Here is a 20,180-nt window from a genome sequence, read left to right as displayed (position 1 = left end):
CTTACCTTCACCCCACCGGTGCATACCTGCTCCCCAGAGGCTATCCAGCCTGCCTGGCAGTGAGAGTCCACTGTGAGGTTCAACCTGGACTTTCCTGGTTGATGTCTGGGGAGGGCGTTAGGCTGGGACACGGCCCTTTGGTTTCTAGCATTGACTGGACCCAGGAGAGACACTGACAGTCCCAGCAGCAGGACCTTCCGTGCTTGGATCCCTGCGTGTGCCCCAGGCAACAAGGCTTGGCCCTTGACATCTTTCCAATGACTTCAACATTGATCAACCCCCACCACCCCCGCCCCCAGGACATTCTAGGCGCCAAGAATAGGATAAGTAAAGGCACAGCACAGGCCAAACGCATGGCTCACTGGGGGACAGGGATGACGTGGGTGAGACTGAAGCAGAGGGCACCAGTAGCAAAGGAGGAGAGGCCAAGGGTGGGAAAGAAGGGAGCAGAGTGGGGGCCTGAGGAAGGGGGTGGCGTGGCCCTATCTGAGCGTGAGGAAGAGAACCCTAGCCGCAGCACACAGGTCCTCCTTTGAAGTGGGCCTCATCCTTGACATCTGCACAATCTTCATTATGCCTCCTACCCCTCCCCTCCCCTCCCAAACCCCCGGGATCCATGTACACTGTTTCCCAAGGTAGAAGAAACCTTGGCTGTTTGCGAAGGTGGGCAATCCTGCAAGAGAGCAAGTGGGGCCGTGAGTCAGCCGTGAACACGTTGGGTTTGAGGTGCTGGGGGGCGTGGAGGGCAGCAGGCAGCCGGCTCACAGGTCTGCAGCTCAGCAGAGGTTGGCTGGAGGCACTGGCTGGGAAGCAAAGAGAAGTCCCGGAGGGGGATGCAAAGGCCCAGGCGGAGGACACAGTGAGGGAGGCGGGAGGAGCACGGACTGACCCCGAGGTGGACAGAGGCGACGGGACAGGGATAAGACTGGGGAGGACTCAGAAAGGCAGGAAGAGGTGTCAGAGGTACTGGAGTGAAGGCAGGGAGGGGTGGGGGAGCCTAGGAGGGAATGGCCAGAAGATGGGGAGCAGTGAAGCCAGACAGGAAGTGTGGAGTCTGGCCACAAGGGTGAGCATCAGCCCAGTGGTGAGGCAGAGGAGGGAGAGCAAGGGGCTGGGTAGCACAAGGGAACTGAAGAGGTTGAGGCAGGTCTGGACATTGTAAGGGAAAGGGTGTTAGGAATACAGGTTTTGTTTCTTAGGATGAAGGAAAACGTGATGTGTGACAAGCAGGAAAGACAAGTGGGCAAAGGAGGCAGATGAACTAAAGAGATTAGCGGGCCCTGCCTTGAGCTCTTTGCCGGGCTGGGAGGCCCTGAGCCCTCGGGAACCAGTTGCGAGCTCGGCCTCAACCCGAGGTCCGGAGCTTTCATCTGAAGCTTTCATCTGCCGGGAGGGTGAGGGGGGCTCTCCAGGGACAGGTGAGCATCCTGGTGGGGCCAGGACCTGAGGCAGGGACTGTCAGCCTCTGTGAACGGTGCGCCCACCACCCAGCCCCCAACACTCCCCGTTTCCTCTGTTTTTCCCTCAACTGGAGAAGCCACCAGAGCTCTACGCATGGGCAGGTACAGACGCTCTCTCCTCCCCGACCCACCTGGGCCTGATCCCCACTGCTCATTAAGTTTGGAGAGACTTGAGCATAGCCTCCCTCAAGACACAGGGTGGTCCTTCCCTACATCTAGCCAGCCTCAGGTTCTCTTGCTGTGGAGTTGAAGCTAGAGACCAGGGTCAACCACCAAGAAAGGAGAAGAGTTCATGGACTGAGTCTCCAAGGCCCCACCCCAGGCTCCCAGGCCCTGAACAAGCTTGCTCTGCCAGTCCCCCCAGTGGCCCTCAGAGCCAGAATCCACCACGCCAGGCTCGCAGGCTCTGGGGTTGGAGCTGGATGCCTGTGTCATTAAGAGAGAGACTTTTATTATTCCCATAGGGAAGGGAGACACAAGGGGATCACTAAGAACTACAGCGGGTGCCTGGAAAATAAATTAAAACAGAAACGCATCAAAACAAAAAGGAGATAAGAGAAATGGAGACTGGCTGGGAGGCTGCAGTGGCCTGCGGCCTGCTCAGGCAGGCAGGCTCTCTGAGGAGAAGGTCGAGCAGTCCCGGGCCTCAGCCAGCCCATTTCTTGTCCCTCTGTCGGTGGTGGCCCCAGGCTCCAAGCCCTCTGGGGCCGTGACCTGAGGCTTCCACGCAGCCTGGCCAAGGAGCGGCCAGAGTCCTGCCGGGCCCACCGAGGGGCCTGGCCAGCAGCGAGCAGCACTCCGCCCTCGTGGGTTGTGACCGCCCACCCTAGTCATTGGAGGTGACGTCGATGTCCTCCCCGCTGGCCTGCTTCGTGGCGATGCGCCACCGGTTGATGTGGTGAGAGCCCTTCTTCTTCTGTTCCGACTCGGGCCCCTCTTCCTCCAGCTTCTGCCGCTTGTACTTTGTCCTCCGGTTCTGGAACCACACCTTCACCTGGGCCAGGGAGGGAGGGGCACAGGTGAGAAACACCCAGGAGGCCCCCAGGGCAGCCACCAGGGCCTCAGCACTCAGGCTGAGCTGGGAGCCGGAGGGGGAAACCGAGGCCAGGGTTGCCTCCTTTGGCCGGTGCCACCTCATGCGTCTGGAGGTCTGCCCTTCCAGATGCAGATGAGGGGGGCCAGGGAGAGGGCACGGTGGGCCAGAGAGCGGCCGTTTTCCTGTCCCCTCAACAGGGGGAAGGGAGGGGGTCATGGAACTGCCAAGCATCCTGGTTCCTGTAACCACAGGAACACAGAGACCTGGGTCTCTACCAGCTTTTAGAGAAGAGATTAAGAATTACTCCTTCTCAGGGTTGATGTGAACAGTAAATGAGGGAGCATACAAGAAGCCATCGCATGGGTTCTGATGGCCTGGAGTAAGCCCCACCCCCCAGGGCAACCCTGTGCTCTTTGTGGCACAAAGAGGCAGAGTGGACGCGGCTACATAACCAGGAGGTGGTGTCCACACCAAGAGCAGCGCCCAGGACAGCCAGAGCACTCCTAGGGTCACGGACCCTGCTGCTCGAGGCTCTAACTTCTCATGCTGTCTAGGTTAGTCCGTTTCACCAGAGGACCCCGTCTTAGCAACCTCAGGTGGAATTCCAGAGGGTCTCTGGGGAAGGTGGTGCCGAAGGGCAGGGTTATGAGGCATGGATGGTTTCCTGAAATGACAGCACATTTAAAAAGCAGGTAGGTTTAGCCAGCTGCAGCTGGAGTGATCCACGGTGCCCATGCAGGTGGTGAGCGGTAGGTCATGTGTGTGGAATGACGATGAGCACCCCGGTTTGGCAGCAGCAGTGACTGCTGAGGGGAGATCCTTGAATCCTGGGCAGGCCTAAAGGCAAACCTCAGGAACACTACCCACTTCTGACCCTGCTCCCTGACAATGGGTGAAAAGCACAGGCCGTAGGCATAAAGCCAGGCAGTGACAGCCAAAGCAGGCCTGGCAACCAGGCCCAGGGAGTAGCTTCGTGCCCAGCATGGCCCACTCTCACATTTCCCAGACCCTCCCCTCTGTCCCCTCCATGGAGCCGACCCAACCCAGGGCTCCTCCAACAGCCCACCCCTCCCCAGGGCTTCCATGGTACCATCTGCCTTGCCCGTTGATTTTCGAGCACGAGGATAGGTGTGAGGGCAGCCAGTGGTCAATGACACACAGAGCAGCCAGCCAGCGACAGGAAGAGATGAGGTACCTGGCCTTGGTGGAAGGTGAGGGAAGGCCTTCTTCCCTCATTTCCAGAGCTGGCTTCAAACCCATTGCCTGCATGTCCCAGCTCAGATAGATGGGGAGGATGGCAGATGCTCCAGGCGCAGGGCTTCTGGATTCCATGCCCACCTTTCCTTGGGCACAGGGCTAGCTGGGCCCTGGGTGGTTCTCGGCACAACCATTTGGCAGCCAGCTTGGCCCCTGCCTCCCGCCCTGGAGCCCACTGTGACTGTGCCAGCCCGTAGGCGGGGAAGCTCGCCCAGCCTCCTGTGCAAGGCTTGTGTGTGACTCAGGCCTGGGGTGGTGTTCCTGAGAGCCCGAGGGGCTGGCTGAGGGCTAAGCATGGCCAGCCTGGTGATGCGTGATCTGGGGCAGCACCAGGGACACAGGGCCCCTTTCTGCACCTTCTCCCTCCCACACACACTCCCCAGTCTCCTTCCAGAAGGAGACTCGCCTCTAGTGGGATGGACCTAGGCTGCTCCTCTCGCCCGGTATCACTGGCCCCAAAAAGGAACGCTTCTTGGGCACAGGGCACAGAGTATGTTTTCACACCAGGGCTGGTTTCCTGGTACATACAAATGAAAAGCAATTCTGAATACTTTCTCCATGAAAAATACTAGGGTCAAGGAGGCAGCTCTCTAGAAACAGGGACGAAAGCTCTCTCCCCAGGCAGCCTGGCTATCTTCCGGAGAACAGCCTTGGGCTGAGTGTCCAGATGCTGTTTACAAAGACTGTAATAACAAGGGGATGCTTATGACTCAGTAATATCAGTGAAAACGGCAGGATGCACAGTTTGGGCACAGTGTGATCACAACCATGGAAAAGCAAAGCCTATGCATGGGGAAAAAAGACTAGAAGGAAATGTACCCAAAGTATGGGTGACTTGTCTTTCTTCTTTCCACTCTTCTGACTTTTCTTTAATGCATTACTGATAACAATTACCAGTAATTGCTTTATTTGGAAAAAGAAAAGGAACTGGGCTCCGAATGTAGTAAGAGATAAGAGTGACACCCCAGCCAGGCAATGCTAGGGTCACCCCAGAACCCCTTCCCTAAAGGACAGAGGACCTAGAAAGGAACCAGGTCACATTGTGTGGGTACCAGCACAGTGGGAGCGGCCTTAGGAGGCTTGCTTATTCTGCACTGCCTCCCCTCAACACCGGCACGCTACTCACCTTTCAAGTCCAGGGCGCACTTGGCGTGCTGGCTGGAGGAACCCCTCACCCATCTCTGAGCCCTCTGGGTTTGGGGAGAGAGAGGTTCCTTGTGGCCGCCCAAGTCCCCACCTCACTCAATGTCTCTCAGTTTTTCTGATAAGCGAGATCCTTCCAAGAGTCTCCACTTTTGTCTGAGTTACACCACCTGGAATACTCTCACTTAGTCTTTGAAACCCTGCTCCCTTGTTCCTAGACTGGATGTGCCCCATCACCTGTCTGTAACTCCTTAGTGCTTTTTTCTGTCTCAGTAACAATGACCCCAGCAATGTGTTAATTTATTTGCTCAAACCTCTGTCTCCCCATCAGATGGTATGGGAACCGGGAGAACGAAAGTGGTGTATTAGCTGGCTTTGGAGGCCCAGTGGGCATGTTCCAGGTATGTTCAGCCAGCGGGGCAGAGGTGAAGTGACCTAGCCCTATGCTCTAGGAAAGAGGCGCTTGGGCCAACCTGGAAAACAGGAGAAAATCAATGTATGCTCTAGGAAAGAGGCGCTTGGGCCAACCTGGAAAACAGGAGAAAATCAATGGTAGAGGGATTGAGGTCTAATTGGAAAGGGGGTTTTGAAAGTGCTAACTGCTGCAGAGATGGGATCCTTTTTTGGCTTAGCTCAGTGGACACTTCTACAAGAGGGTCAGTTCTTAATTCTTCATGCTGTGGATTGGATTAACCACTTCTGGGGGTGGAGGTGGAGAGGAAGATCCATTGTTGAGGGGACAAGGGTCAGCTTGAGTCAGGTAGGATAAAGAAGCTAAAACTGCTGTGGATGAATGAATGAAGGCATTAAGGCTTTAGCAGATTGATCACTGTACACATTAATGCACGAAGACGTGCATGAGTGAATGGACAAATGAACTTACAAACAAGCAAACTACAACTCCAGCCAATGTTTCAGCCTTTATCTTTGAATGAACCAGGTCTGGGTCCCTTCTTTTCCACCACTCCCCATCTTAGCCCATCCCAAATGGGAGAGTCCATGGCTCCTGGCCCCTGCATACTTTCAGGTGAATACCTGTCCTCTCATCAAGGAGTTCAGAAACCTCTATCAGGAGACATTTGAGTCTTGTAACTCTGGTACAAGAAGTTCCTCCTTATGTCCTACCGTTGTCTCTTCCGTTTTAATTTAAGTCTGTGTCCTCCTAGTCTGTCATCCTCAGACACAGAGAAAGTCCTCATACTAGAAAGAAGCTTAGCGACATCAGTCAAGCCACGCCTCAGCCTGCTCACCTCCCTGCCCTCTCCACTGGGATCCACTTCCTAACATTTGATCATGTGACCTGTTCCCGCTCTCAGTGTCAAGCCCAATGCCATGCTAGGCTCAACCCTCACCCCACCAAACTGAGGTCACCGCTGACTCCCCATCAACTAGAGTTCTAACTCTTCCTGAGCTTTCTTGGTTCCTCCTCTCTCAGTCCACCCTGGATGCTTGCCCTCACTCTCAGGGAGACATCACAAGATTTGCCTGCTCGCTCAGGACCACACCCTCAGAGAACCATTCCAGTCTCCCTTATCTCCCGTGCCCTCTCCTGCCTCCCACTGGACTCCCGGAGCTTCAGAGGTGCAGAAGTTCTTGGAGAAGAGCCAAGACTTAGAGAAGGGATGAGTCCATCTCAGAACACACAGTGAGCTAGTAACCTTTCCCTAAAATTCAAGTCCCTAGGATATCTCCCTCTCAGCCATCTCCCAAAAGGCAGATATTCCAGGCAGGAAGTCTTCTTACCATGCCCCTGGGGGGAAAAACCTATAGGCAGGTGACCACACACTCCTGCCTCCTAAGACCCCACCACCCATGCTCTCGGGACCCAAGAAGGTAGCCAGACTTGACAGCTCCTGCTCCGTCTTAATCCCAAAGCCTCCCCTTTCTTCCCACCAACCTACACATCCCTCCAAGGCTTGCATGTCTGCGGCCTCCCAGGAGACTTCCACCGATGCAGCTCTCCTCTGACTCCCTCAGTCCACAGCTGTGGCTTCAATGGGGCTCCAGTCACTCACCCCTCACATGCCCTGGCACCGCATGAGGTATCTCCAAGGCCAAGACACCACATTTCTGCATGCTTTTCCCTCAGTTTAGCTCAGCTAAACTGAGCCAGGGAAGGTCAAGAAACACCTCCTGAACTGTTCAGAGCTGGAGGAGCAGCTGGAAACACTAACCAATCAGCTGAAGCAACCAAATGCTTTCTCTCACTCCCCCCAAAACTAATGTGCCCCTCCCCACGCATGCACAGAAGCTCACAGAGGCACTCCATGCCATGTGTACATAGGATAGCACCTGACCTTTGGGCATGGATCACACTAAGCCCACATGTGCTCCACATTATGGGCATACATATGTTACATACACCCATTATGTGTGCGCACACACACACACACACACACACACACACACACACACACACACACACGCACACACACTCGAGGCTCTGATCTGACCCAGGCCCGAGTCTGCCCCACCAGCCAACAGGATTGAAGCTTACTCAGATGGGCTTCACTCCAGTCAGACTCCTGGGCTGCACAACAGTGAGGAGCAAATAATTGGAGCCAGAAGGAAGACCTAGCCCTTGCCCAGGGCCCCTCCCTCCACCTCCTGGATTAACCCACAGCCATCCCAGTACAAATACCCCACACGCAACCAAACTATAGCCCTACCCCAACAAAGCATCTCAGGTTGCCCACCCCCAATATCCCATGCTAGAGCTTTGGGCATGCAGACACCCCTGAACTCTGAACTAAGACCCCCACACCAATCTGCTTAACACTCCCAGAAGTTTTATCCGTGAACTGGTAAATAAAATTCGATCATCTAGATCAACAATCAGCTATGAAAGTGTAAGGGAATGATAGAAGGAGAGGGACAGAAAGGGAGCAGTGACAGCAGAGAGTGAGGGAAATGACTGATAAAGTTAACATATGGATAAGTATACAATCAAGAGAAACTTGCCCGTTCACTCAATACATATTTATGGAGCATCTACTTTTTGCTGGTCACTGAGCTGGGCCCTGGAGCACTGCAAGAAATAGGAAGGCTTGGCCTCTGCCTACCAGAGCTGAGATGCTCAGGCCTATTGTTTATCAGGATCACGCAGAGAGCTGTTTTTTTTGTTTTGTTTTGTTTTGTTTTTGCGGTATGCGGGCCTCTCCCGTTGCGGAGCACAGGCTCCGGACGCGCAGGCCCAGCAGCCATGGCTCACGGGCCCAGCCGCTCCGCAGCATGTGGGATCCTCCCGGACCAGGGCATGAACCCGTGTCCCCTGCATCGGCAGGTGGACTCTCAACCACTGCGCCACCAGGGAAGCCCCAGAGAGCTGTTTTAAAAACTCTCCTGGGTCCCATCCTGGAACTCCTAAGAGAATCTCCTGAGCAAGGTCCAGGAATCTGCATTTTAAGATTTCTTTGAGAGATGGAAGCAACCAGTGTACAGACTGACATTTGGACATGGAAGATTATTAAACAATAGCAAAGTCCTATAAATATTATGATATGCGGGAGATATGCTGTGAGTTCTGAGAACTTGGAGGAGGGATTATACAGAACTACAGACAAGTAGAATATAGATGAGCCAGAAGCTCAGGGCTGAAAAGAACCCTGGAGTTCATTTCATTCAATCTTTCAGATCAGCAACTGAGGCCCAGAAAAAGAAGACAAAGTGAGAGCTGATGAGATGATAACCATTACAGACATATGCATATACTGTCAGCTGCTAAAGATCTATAGAGATGGAAGTTTGAGATGGATGGCAGATATACAGAAGGTAAAACAGAGTAGATGATAAAGAGATAATCAACAGTTGGGTGAATAGGAATTATTGTTAAGAAGAAGATAGAATTAATAAAAAATAGGAAATATAAATTAACCAGCTTTGCAGAGGCAGTTTAATGAAAGCAGACAGAAGTACATGGCTAGATATAAAATAGCTCTCTGTGAGAGATGAATATAGATATTGACAGTAGAAGTAGATGGCAGGGGGCTGATGGGAGTGACTGATGCTTGACAAATAGCTGATAGCTAGAAATGACAGGTCAGCCTGCCTGGCAAATACAGAGAGATAAATAGATAATTAGTTAGTTATATAGCCTAGGTCTTAATGATAGTTACGAGAGGGACAGAAAGACAGCTCTGCTGATGAAAAAGACTGAACTAAGAGTCAGGAATTCCAGGTTTGGATCTTATTATAACACTAATTTGACATATTACTTTCAACAAAAGGAAGGGAAGCACTGGGGATGAGAATTAATCTTATTTGAGTTCATATTAGGTGCCTTTAATCCTTAAACAACCTATTTTATGGATGATGAAAACAGAACTCAGAGAGGTTGAGTAACTGGCCCAAGGTCACACAGTCAGTTAGCAGGGAGGCCGATACTGAAATCCCATCTGCCTGCATGGGGTGCTCTGCTGCCTAGTTCATCTCTCCATCTCAAAGGCCTCACCTGGAAAGACAGGACTCTACAAGGAGGTTTCTCAGGCTTAAATCTCCCACAGTTCTATTATTTTGTTTGTTTGTTTCATATGCTTAACCAGCTCATTTATAGATGGAACAAGATTAGCCATGCGTTTTGATCGTTAGTGAAGCTGGATACATTTTATTTTCTATCTGGTTTTGTTTTAAATATATGTCTAAGCACCTTATAATAAAAATGAAAGAGAAAATCATTGGGTTTACTAACTGGCATTGTTAGGAGCAAATATTGACAGGCATATAGGTTCAGTTGAAAGAAAGTCAATTAAAAATGCTCTGGCTGAGCTAAAAAATTGAAAGTTTAAAAACAATGACATTATTTCAACAAGTGTTAATCTGTGGGTGGTGGTCTTATAAACGGTTTTGTTTTCTTACACTTCTGCAATTAAAATTTAATAACTAATACTTTAAAAATGAAGTTAACTATAAATACCATTCTTAAATTGACACCTTGTTTTAAACAACAATTTTTAAAACACTGTTTGACAAGAGGGAAAAGGGGGTATTATTTTATTAACTTCTTTTTTTAAAAAACACATCTTTCTTTAAAACGTTTTTAAAATTAAGTCCGTTGTTTTGTAAGCTTTATCTCTGCAGTTAGAACAGCGCAGCTAGCAAATCTGAAAAAGCCCGGGTCCTGCCGCGGAGATGGGAGCAATGCATTGATGAAATAGGGCATCAGATAGATAGGACAATAGATACCAAAATGCGACGTGAGCGGCAAAGAGTGAGGTCGGGGCTGCAGGATGCTGGGGACGAAGTTTGGGTTTGGACTCCCCCACGACGCCTTCCATCTATCCTCACTGCTACCCGGGAGACCCCAGGCTGCACACACACCCCACCCCCACCTCCAGCCGGACGCCTTCTCACTGTCCAGGACTAGGGTGGAGGATGGTGGGGTGTAAGAGGGGCGAGGCGAGTAGAAAGGGGAGCGGAAGATGAAATGCCGGCGGGCGAGAGCTGCTGGGCCGCGCCAGCCGACCTCTCTCTTTGCAAATCTGGGCGCTGTCAGGGACAGAAGGGAGTTAAGGTCTCCCGGAGCCCATTCAGATACTGAAATCCGCCTCCAGGGCAGCAGCCAGCCACCCCCGCGCGTTGGACTCCGGGCGGACTAAGAGCTTAGCGGTGCTTCCAGACAGCATTTATTTATGGCAAAGTCTTTACTTACAATAAACCCAAATCTGCCTCCCTATAATTCCCTTCTAGTTCTTTAAATTCTTTTTCTAATTATCAATTACAAAAATACTACGTGGTGATTGTAATTTCACCCAGTTCAAACCCCTTCAACTCCATTGCAGTTTATTCCCTCCCCAATGCAACAGCCCTTCAAGTGATTGGAAACAGGTCCCGAGTACCAGAGTCTGCTTTCCCACCGTTCCCAGGCCCCGCCAACGCCCGCGCACACACGCCACAGTTTCAGAGCCCTGCCAGCCGGGCTGGGCAGAGATCAGTGCCCCCCTTGGACCCCCAGCAGGGCTGCGCGCTCCCGCCTAATCCTCTGCTTCTGATGTTTATAGCCTGAGGACACGTGGGCTTTCTCCCCACAGCACACCCGCTGGGGGACAGCGAGGCCTCCGCCGGCTTTGCCCCTGCACAGCAGCGAAGCCAGTACGAGACGGGCCTGGGCATCCCACACACCCCTGAGCGCCCCCGGAACAGTGGCGGGAGAAGGGCTGCAGTAACCGCAGGGCTGAGACGGCGCCAGAGGGCCCGGGTGGGCGCGGAGTGACCGCGGCTTGGGAGCTCCGCGCTCGGCCGGCTCCCGAGGGCGCCAGCCGCCTTCTGGCAACTGGCACCTCCTATGGGCTATGGGAGTGGGGTCGGGATAAGGTTTGATCCCAACCTCCCACTAACGTGGGTCCTTAGTGCTTAATAAAAGTCCTGTGGCCTCTTCGAGGCTGCATACAGTCGGAGGGAAGACAGGCGTGACGGGGGCGCCGCAGGGGTAGCGGGAGAAGCTGGGGAAGGCTGGGGTCGAGGCCGGCCGCTCCGGGCCCCCCCTCCACCTGGCCCCCGGGCGCAGCGCGGATCATTACCTGCGTCTCGGAGAGGCTGAGGCTGCCGGCCAGCTGCTTCCGCTCGGCGCCCACCACGTAGTGGTTCTTCTCGAAGGCACGCTCCAGTCGCAGAAGCTGCGAGGGCGAGAAGGCCGTGCGGATCCGCTTGGGCTTGCGCGCGAAGGGGCCATGCAGAAGCAGCCCGTCCTGGGGCACGTCGCTCGCTGCGGCCGCGCCGCCGACGGCAACACACGCAGATACAGACAGAGAGAAGGGCGCCGTGAGCCGCAGCCCGGCCGACGGGCCGCCCGCGGGAGCCGGCCAAGCTACCCATCGCACCGCGCTCTCGCACACGCTCCGGAGCGCCGCTCCGATGCCCTCTCCAGCCCTTGACACACGCACTTCTCCTCTTTCTCTTTTGCCGCCCCTTCCGTAAGTCCGCTCCCCTTCCCAACGCCACCCGGCTGAGGGGGCCTCGCGGAATCGCAGCGCTGCGGATCACTGTTAGGCCAGGAGGTGGGCCCAGGCCCACAGTGCCTGGAGCAACCTAAGAGGCCAAGGAGTTGGGAACCTCTTTTTGTCGGCTTGCCCCGTCATGTCTCCCTCAAAGTGGACCAAGAGCAGAGACGGGGCTGGGTGTCAGGAGAGTGGTAAAAGGGGAACAGACAGTTGTTAGGCATCCCCCTACCAAATACAGATTCAACAACTAGAGGGTATCCCAGGAACTCTCCCTTCACACCTGCTTAAACCAGCCTTGCAACTAAATGCTCAGGCTACTAGCCCATAGAAAATTACTTCCAACAAGCCAAGGCTCTGCCTTGCAAGTGGTAAAAATAGGCTAGGGGCTAAGTCAACGTCCAGGCAGCACCTGGAGGTCTAAAGTTAGGTTTCTTCTTCCCGGCTTTCCCACCTCTCTCCCCTCAGGCCTTCAGGTAAAATCCTCTTCCCACAGGAGACTTACTGCTCTCTGGTGGAAAAAGGCCTTGCTTCATCCCTGAATAATCCCCTACCGAAGAAACATGTGTATAAATATCTAGACGTCATTTTCTCTCTAATATATATAGATATAGATATACTGGTTTCTGCATGGGTGTGTGTAAATACATGCTCCAGCCTCCCTACTTACTGTCTTCTTCTCCTATCTACCATACAGGATTTTCAAAGAGTGCAACTGTCCCTTGGCAAATGTTGGCCATCATGGGGACTCAGCTCGTACATGCAGGAGGAGGGGCTGACGTTGGGCTGGATGGGGCTCAGGTGGTGGGGTCAGGAACTACAAAAGTGAAACTAGCTTCCACCCACAGTCCCAGTCTCAGTGGACCCCCCACTAGGCCTTCACACCACCTCTGGCTTGGTTGCACATGCCAACAAGACTGGAAACAGGCCCTAACATCATCCACGGAGCCTCATGCAGTGGCACATAACAGTACCCTGACCCACCAACAATGCAGAGCACTAGATGAAATGTTTTGACAGTTAGTTGTTGAGATTGACTGATCCAATTAATTTCTTCAGAAATGGCCACTGGTTTGACTCAATTTGATTTGTTGTTTCATTTTTTAAGGCAATTGTTTGGATAATTCGGTTGAGATCTCCCATCTCTGGAAATATCTCTGTAAGTGAAGCAAGGGCACATAATTGAGATGCTATGGCTAAACCTCTCCAGGTAACTGTTCATATCCCTCTGCTGGTGGAAACTGCCTGACATGACTTTCTCCACGTCCATGGGCTTTGGACACCTACACAGGCAAACTTTATTGCTGGGGTTTTCTGTGGAACAGCATTGCCTAGGAATGAGAAGCTAGTGCCTGGGGGGAGACAGAGTTGCCTGAGAGGGAGAAGCCACTAACTTCCAGTCACCTTATCCATTTCAAGTGGCTGGATCTGTGCTGCTATAAAAGTGAGTAGGATCACATCATAGGAAGATGGAGGGAGGACACCCTGCCCATTGGGCCCTTCAAGGTGGGGGCAGATCCAGGGCTCTCAGGCCTGACAGAAGGAAGAGAAATTTAGCTTGTGGTGGTGGAGGGGACAGATGATCAGGGGAGGCGGTCTGGCAGAGAGGGGTAAGAGGGAGAGAAAGGAGGAGAATGATCCAGGTGGGAATAAGAAGGATTAAGGCCTCAAGTGAGGGCCAGTGTGATAGGCCGGAGGTAGGTGAGAGAGGTGGGTGGGAAGCAAACGCTTCTTCCTGATGTTAAAATAAATTGCCTCAAAAACACAACAGCATTCTGAGCACACGTCAGATACCAACAGTGGTTTCCTCTGGACAAATGAGCTGAAGAGGGAGAGAAAGCCCACCCCTGTGATTGCAGGGTTTGGCCTCAGCAGCTTGACTGGCCCAGATTGGTCAGAAGTGAAGTGGCAGTGTGGAGAGACCGGGGAGTTGTGAGTGAATGGATGCAGAAGTGTGAAGAGTAGTGTGGGGCTGAGAAAGCAGGACTGCAGCCTGCCTCAGAGTGTGTGATTCGATGGCTATTTTGTAATTTCGTGGTGTGTGTTGGTCACTTGTGTGGTAGAGTTCTCTATGTTTGTCTTTATAAACCCAAAGTGGAGGATGGAAGCAACAAGCTCCTGACATACACGTCTCTTTGCTTCAAGTCAGGCTATTTTAGGGGAAAGGTAGGTTGCTTGAGGTCTCCCTCAACTGGAGAGAGAATAGCCCCAGTTCATTGTAATGCCCTGAAGGGACAGATAGCATGTATCCTGTAGTCTGCGTTGCATGTGCAGAAACACAGGGGTCCTTCTGACCCAACCAAGAAGAAGCAGAGGCCAGAAGAAAGTATTCAAGATGTTGATTAGTGATGACAGATTTGATTTCAAAAGAATCAGGGCTCTTTCCTGTAAGGAAGAGTATGTTTAGTACAAAACTGAGAAACTCACCAATAGCTGCATGTTTGTGTAAGAACTAGGGTGGTGCCTATGAGCCTGGGCCACTCTCACTCTGACCTATGGAGAGGGGGCCTCAAACGTCCCTACCAAGGCTTCAGTTTCCCTTAATTGGATCACAAGGGCAGAACAAGCTTGGGACTGGGTTGCGGTGTGGCCTGTTTAGATGCAATAATTCTGGGCTCTGAGAGTGGGCTGTCAGTTTCAGACAAGGACAGGTGGAAAAGTGGAAAAGGGGCTGGCTTAGTCTTCCCTGGAGTTAGTAACTGTACCCCACCCGCCCCGTTTTCCTCCAGCCTTCTCTGCGGGCCCCCTTAAGGCACTGGCTGGGACCTAGCAACGGAGGTTCCCAGGAGTGAGGAGGCAGGAGGTGGGAGCTAGGGATTCGAAGGCCCGGGGCTCGAGCTGCAGTCCCTCCTGGAGAGGCCGAGGCAGACTGGGGGCTCTGGGCCGGATGGCGGGGCGGAGGGCCTGGGGCTACCAGACGGAGAGGCCCGCCCGGCAATGGAGATAACCTCTTTCCCCCTCCTCCTGCCGGAACAAAGTCGCCCTTTGAAGCACCGGCCCATTACCACCACCAGTCCCAGAGGGCCTGGTCTCCCACGGCCCCCTCCCGACGCTGCTCCTCGGCCTGGAAAGTTCCTGCTGTCCGGGGGAAATAGCACCGAAGTGCGGCTAACTCGTCGTCTCCGCCAGCTCCTCCCCTTCAGGCCTCGAAAGCCGCCCCCGTCTTCGGCGTCCCGCCGCCTGGTGCCGACCATCCCGCGCTGGCTTCTCCTCTCCCACCGCCTCGCTCAGCGAAGAAGCCGCTTCCCCGCGCGCCGGGACCGCGCTGCTGGAGAGCGCAGCGCACAGAGCGTAGACGTGTTCCTTTTCGTTCGTGTAGGGTTTCGCTTCTTGCATTAAAACGGGGCTGAAATGAGCATCGCAGAGACCCGGTTCTCTAGAAAACGCGGCGCCGGAGGGCCTGAAATGGCTCGGCTCGTAGCCCCGAGGGCCCGCGGGATCGCAGGACTCAAGGGCGCCCGGGCCGCAGGGGTCTGCCCCGACGATGACCGGCCCTGAAGCCAAAACTTCTTAGGATTCGAAAAGTCCTTCAGTGCCCAACGGATTCCGTGTTCAACAATGCGACCACATTTGGCTCCATCTCCGCGTCCAGGAACAGTTCTTGGGAGAAAAATGCAACCGTTTTTGCAACTCGACAACGTGCCCGCCGGGACTGACGGCTCAGGGAGAGGCGGTAAATTCCGAGAGGGTTTTGCGGAGGATTTATTCGGCCTCGCCTGACTGGGGATGCTCAGAGCTGGAGCCGGATCTCTCGCAAGGCGCCCCCGACGCTTGGCGCCCCCGGCCCTCGCACCCTAAGCCCGCGCGGGCGAAGCCAGAGGCGGGAAAGGTAGCGCGGAGGGCGTGGAGCGCCGGGTCCAAAGCCGAGGGCGTCGCCGGGAGGCCATCTCCGAGTGAGCAGAGACCACAGGGGTCAGGACCAGCTCTGCCCTCTTCTCCGAGCCCCTGTCTCTCTACTAGCCTCTTAACCACTGGTCCCTACGCCGCCCCGGGCCTGAAGGTTCACAAACAGCCGCGACTCTCAAACTGGCCCGCGGTCGCGAGGTTTAGAGACCCAGGCTGGGGACCCAGTCCATGTAGGACCGAGGTGGTTTGCTCAATTTTAAATAATACTTCATTTTACCAGTAAACATATATTTTAATTGACAGGTTTCTTTCCCATAGCGGCTGACACCATAGGCTTCCCCCTCCCCCCCCACAATGATTTGGGCAAATCTTTGAAATCCCCAGGGCAGACAAAACTGCCCACAAAGATTCTTGCTCAAATAATTACATTATCTTATTTTGTGGGATCTGTTGGGTCAGTATCCTTTGGCCAGATGGGACTGAGAAAATTGTCTGACAAATTGGGGCCCGGGAAAGCGGCTTTCCGTGAAAACAGTTAAGCAGCTATAGCGAAAGCTTCAAGAGATCATTTTTCTTCTGTTATCTAGATAATTGTACCCAATATCCAGTTTATTTTGACTGTGTACACCCAGTTTACCCTCGGATTAGCTCCAGGAGCCAAAGCTCTAGCCACATCCTTTTCATTTGTTTTGCTAAAATCAGGGTTACCTACCTCTGAGTCATGGAACCTCATAAGACTGAGGTCCGGTCTACACTAACAAAATAAAACCGGAAACTAAACCAATTACTGCACAAATTAAGGACACTCCAAAAAAAAAAAAAAGAAGAAGAAGAAGAAAGAAAAGAAAAACTCCAACAAATTCAAAGAAGAAAACGAACTCCAACTAATGGAACTCTTTCTTTTGGGAAAGTCAGATCATTGAAACCTGTGTGTGTGTGTGTGTGTGTGTGTGTGTGTGTGTGTGTGTGTGTGTGTATACACCACATCTTTATCCATTCAGCTCTTGATGGACACTTAGGTTGTTTCCATATCTTGGCAATTGTAAATAATGCTGCTATGAACAACAGGGTGCATGTATCTTTCCAAATTAGTGTTTTTGTTTCTTTCAGATACATACCCAGGAGTGAAATTGCTGGGTCATTTGGTAGGTCTGAGAGAGAGAGACAGAGAGAGACAGAGAGAGACAGAGAGAGAGACAGACAGACAGAGACAGACAGAGAGAGAGACCGAGACCAGTGGGGGATCTTCTTTAGCAAACCCACTGCCCAGTACAGACTAGGGGGCTCGGACTGCCTAGGACCTTAAAAGCCCGCTGCCCCCGCCCCCTGCCTAGGAGGACTGCTGTTGGTCCCCCAGCAGACGGTGGGTTCCCGGAGTCGGCGAGCGGCGGAGGAAGCCAGCTTGCTATTGCAAACCTTTCCATCCTAGGTCCGAGAAGCACGCGTGACTTGGAGAAGTCGGGTCGAGGTTGCTGACAAACATCCCAAGACAGCAGAGCACTCAACACTGAACATTAACTCTCCAGTTTGCCCTCCCCTCTGCCCCTTCTTCCCACAGACCCGGGGCACGCAGGTGGACTTTCCCCTGCCTCCAAGCGCCGGCGAAGGCGGATCCCTGGGAGTTGGTGGTGGAAATGCGAGCGAAGTATGGTCCCAGGTCCAGCTGGGTCGCAGGCAGGGCGGCAGGCGCTGCGCTCTCTGGGATGGGACTGGCTCAGCCAGGAGAGATTAAGGCAGGCCGCAGAGAGGACCAGGAGAGGCTCCAAGGATGAGCCCGGGATTGGCGTCCGGACCGGCATCGTTCGTGGGAAAGCCTAGAGGTCCCAACCTGGCTCTCTCTGGGAGGGAACCCAACGCGGCAGAAGCGCGGATGGATCTGGCGTGGCTCGTTCCTGCTTAAGAATCGGCCTTTGCAGACCCGCAGCCTCATCGGCAACAACTTCTGAACGGCCCCGCACGCCCCCGAGCCTCCCCGCGCCACCTCAGCACGGGCGCCGGCCGGCCGCCGAGGCGGGCACAACGTGGGCACTCACCCTGAAAGCGGTGGCCGAAGAAGCGGTTTCGCAGCACCCAGGGATAGAAGTGCAGAGGGTCCCGGTGCTGGGCGCCGAAGAAGGAGTGCGGGGGCTGCAGCGGGGAGGCGCCCAGCTGGTGCGCCGGGTGCACGGTCAGCGCAGGATGGTTCATGGCCTCGGGGAACACGAGCTCGGGCCCGCCGTAGAGCGAGCGGCCGGCGCCCGCGGCGGCGGGGAAGCCGCTCACGAAGGCCGCTTCGGCCGCGCCGGGGTGAGGGTAATTGAGCGCCGTGGGCCGGAGCGGCTCCTCCGAGGCGGCCGCCGCCAGGGGATGGGAGCCTGCACCCCCGCCGCCAGTGCCCCCGCCGGTGCCGCCGTCCTTGGCCACCAAAGACTCGATGGTAAAGCCGCGCTTGGCTGTGGGCTGGAACATGGTCGCGGCCGCCAGAGCCGAGCGAGGCAGCCGGGCGCTGGGGAGCGCTCCGCGTCCTGGCGCCGCCGCCGTGCGGGGTGTGCACCCAGCCAGGCACATGCACACACACCAGCACCCCTCACCTCCCCCGCCCGCCCGCCCGCGCTCAGCCCCTGCCCACGAGCCAGGCGCGGAGAGGCGAGGGGTGTGCGGGCCAGTGAACGGAGAGTCGGGCCACGGCGCGCAGCTAGGCTCGCCGGCCTCTGCGGCCGAGCGGGCAGCTCCCGGCGCCGGCACTGGAGCGGGCTCCGTGCGATGCTGCGAGCTGCCTCTACGGCCTGGGGGCTGAGCCCGGCCCCCTCCCTCCCGAGTCCAGCCAGGACCGACCCCCGCCCCCGGTCCTCCCAGCACTGTCCAGCCCTGGCTCGGCCACCGCGAGGCGAGGCGAGAGTTAGCGGGCACCTGCCCCGAGCCCGCCCATTGGCCGCGGCTCACCTGCCCCAAGGTGGGGGGCGGGGCGGGGCGGGGCGAGGGACAGAGGGTGGGGACGGAGCAAGCAGTCGGAGGCAAAAACCGGACTGGAGCTTGTGCGGGGTGATCTAGGCCTCCTCCCCATCTCGCGTCTTCTCGCATCTCCGCCCTTTAGCAGAGTCTGGCTGCCGCGGCAACCGTCTCAACCCACGCGGGAGCCGAAGGTGGCGTATAAGGGGCCTGGGGCTTGGGAGAAACTCCAACCCCAGTCCCCAGTGGGTAAATCAGTTGAACCCTCTCCAGTTCGTCCCGGGATGTCGTTTCAGTTCTCAGATAACTTGGATCCGAGTGGAATGTGGGTGTTTGGAGTCCAACAAATAGGTTCTCCCGAGAACCAGCTCCCTGCTCCCCTGGACTCCAGGACCCTCGGGATCACCCACCATCCGTCTCCTGGGCCACAGTCTGAAGCCGCGGCCTTGGTCGTGAGGTTTCGCGTTTTCTGGGCGTTATGGGTGACAGCTCCGGAAAGGGGTCGCGCAATTCTTTTCACAAGGGCCCGGGCCGGGGACGGCGCTGGAGGAGCTAGCGGAGCGGTCCCCCTGCAGTCATCAAGCTGCCGTTCTCAGGGCTTGGAAGGAGCTCCTTGGCCCAGCCACAGACACCGCGGCCGGCTCGCACCGGGACGCAGGGCGATCTGATTTCCTCCTCTTCTCTGGTCGTGGGGCTCAGGTGCAGGTGGGCCAGGCCAGGCCGGGGCCTTGAAGACACTGTCTTAAATTGGAGGTGGCCGAGCAGTCTAAAGCCATCCCCAAGAAGACATACCGGCCGTCCCGGGAACATAGCGGCCGCCTGGCCTCCCCCGACCCCCACCTTCCCCCAGCGCCCGCGGAGCAGCGTACTACTCCAGCCAGTTTCCATTTCGTGCACTAATTCCCCGGGGATAAGAGGGCAGTTGGGAAGGAGAACCAATACTCAGAAAACTTTTTCATCCGGGCCTTCCAGGCCGCAGGAAAACACCGCATCCAGGCCTAGGAGGGCGTTAGGCGGTGATAGGGAAGCTGGGACGGGGACCCTGACAGCGCACAACGAGAAGGGGACTACAGGCCGATCCGCTTCCTCGCTGCTGCCCGGGTCAGTCAGAGCGGCCTGGCCGCGGCCTGGGTGCGTGGATCGGGGCCGGGTCTCCCGGCGCCCCGAGGCCAGGAGGTCCTCGTTCCGCGAGACTCTACAAGAACTCCAGGCCGGGTCTTGGGAGTGGCCCGCCTGAACGCCCGGAGCCCCGGCCCAGGAGAGCGCTCCGGGCGCCCTTGTTGCCACAAAGCGGGTTAAAGTCTATTTTCCACTCGACTGCTCCGAAAAGCCCCCGCGCCGAAACCGTTCCGGCCCCCTTGGGCTAGGTGGGGAGGGGACAGCGAGGGGGTGGGGGTGAGACTGCCGCACCCTGCAGCCGTTCGCGACCTGAGCAGACCCGGGCCGAGCACCTCGGAGGCGCCCCAGAAACGCCTGAGGAAGGAATCATTAAGGAATTCGTAGCGAGAGCCTGTGTCTCTTTTGCTGGCCTCTCTGGATCTCTCTTGCTCACTGTGCTGGTCTCTCCCTCTCTCCCGT

General features: G+C 55.3%; 1 protein-coding gene across 2 annotated transcripts; it reads right to left on the bottom strand.

Annotated features, from left to right (window-relative positions):
• Window positions 1-1,891: 1,891 nt before the first annotated feature.
• On the bottom strand, window positions 1,892-18,734 carry EMX1 (empty spiracles homeobox 1). Of its 2 annotated transcripts, none has more exons than XM_007109669.3 (3): window positions 17,708-18,734; window positions 11,412-11,596; window positions 1,892-2,454 (listed from the first exon to the last, which is right to left on the bottom strand). In XM_007109669.3, exons 1-3 carry the CDS (start codon window positions 18,732-18,734, stop codon window positions 2,287-2,289), a joined length of 1,380 nt encoding a protein of 459 aa, XP_007109731.3. In that variant the 3' UTR covers window positions 1,892-2,286. The 2 variants fall into 2 exon arrangements, with proteins under 2 accessions (XP_007109731.3, XP_023989378.1); XM_024133610.2 differs by having other exon boundaries at window positions 2,280-2,454; window positions 11,412-11,592; window positions 17,704-18,122.
• Between the last annotated feature and the right edge of the window lie 1,446 nt (window positions 18,735-20,180).

This window comes from Physeter macrocephalus, chromosome 12, assembly GCF_002837175.3.
Source record: "Physeter macrocephalus isolate SW-GA chromosome 12, ASM283717v5, whole genome shotgun sequence".
NCBI lineage: Eukaryota > Metazoa > Chordata > Mammalia > Artiodactyla > Physeteridae > Physeter > Physeter macrocephalus.
This window is presented reverse-complemented; position numbering and strand designations above follow the sequence as displayed.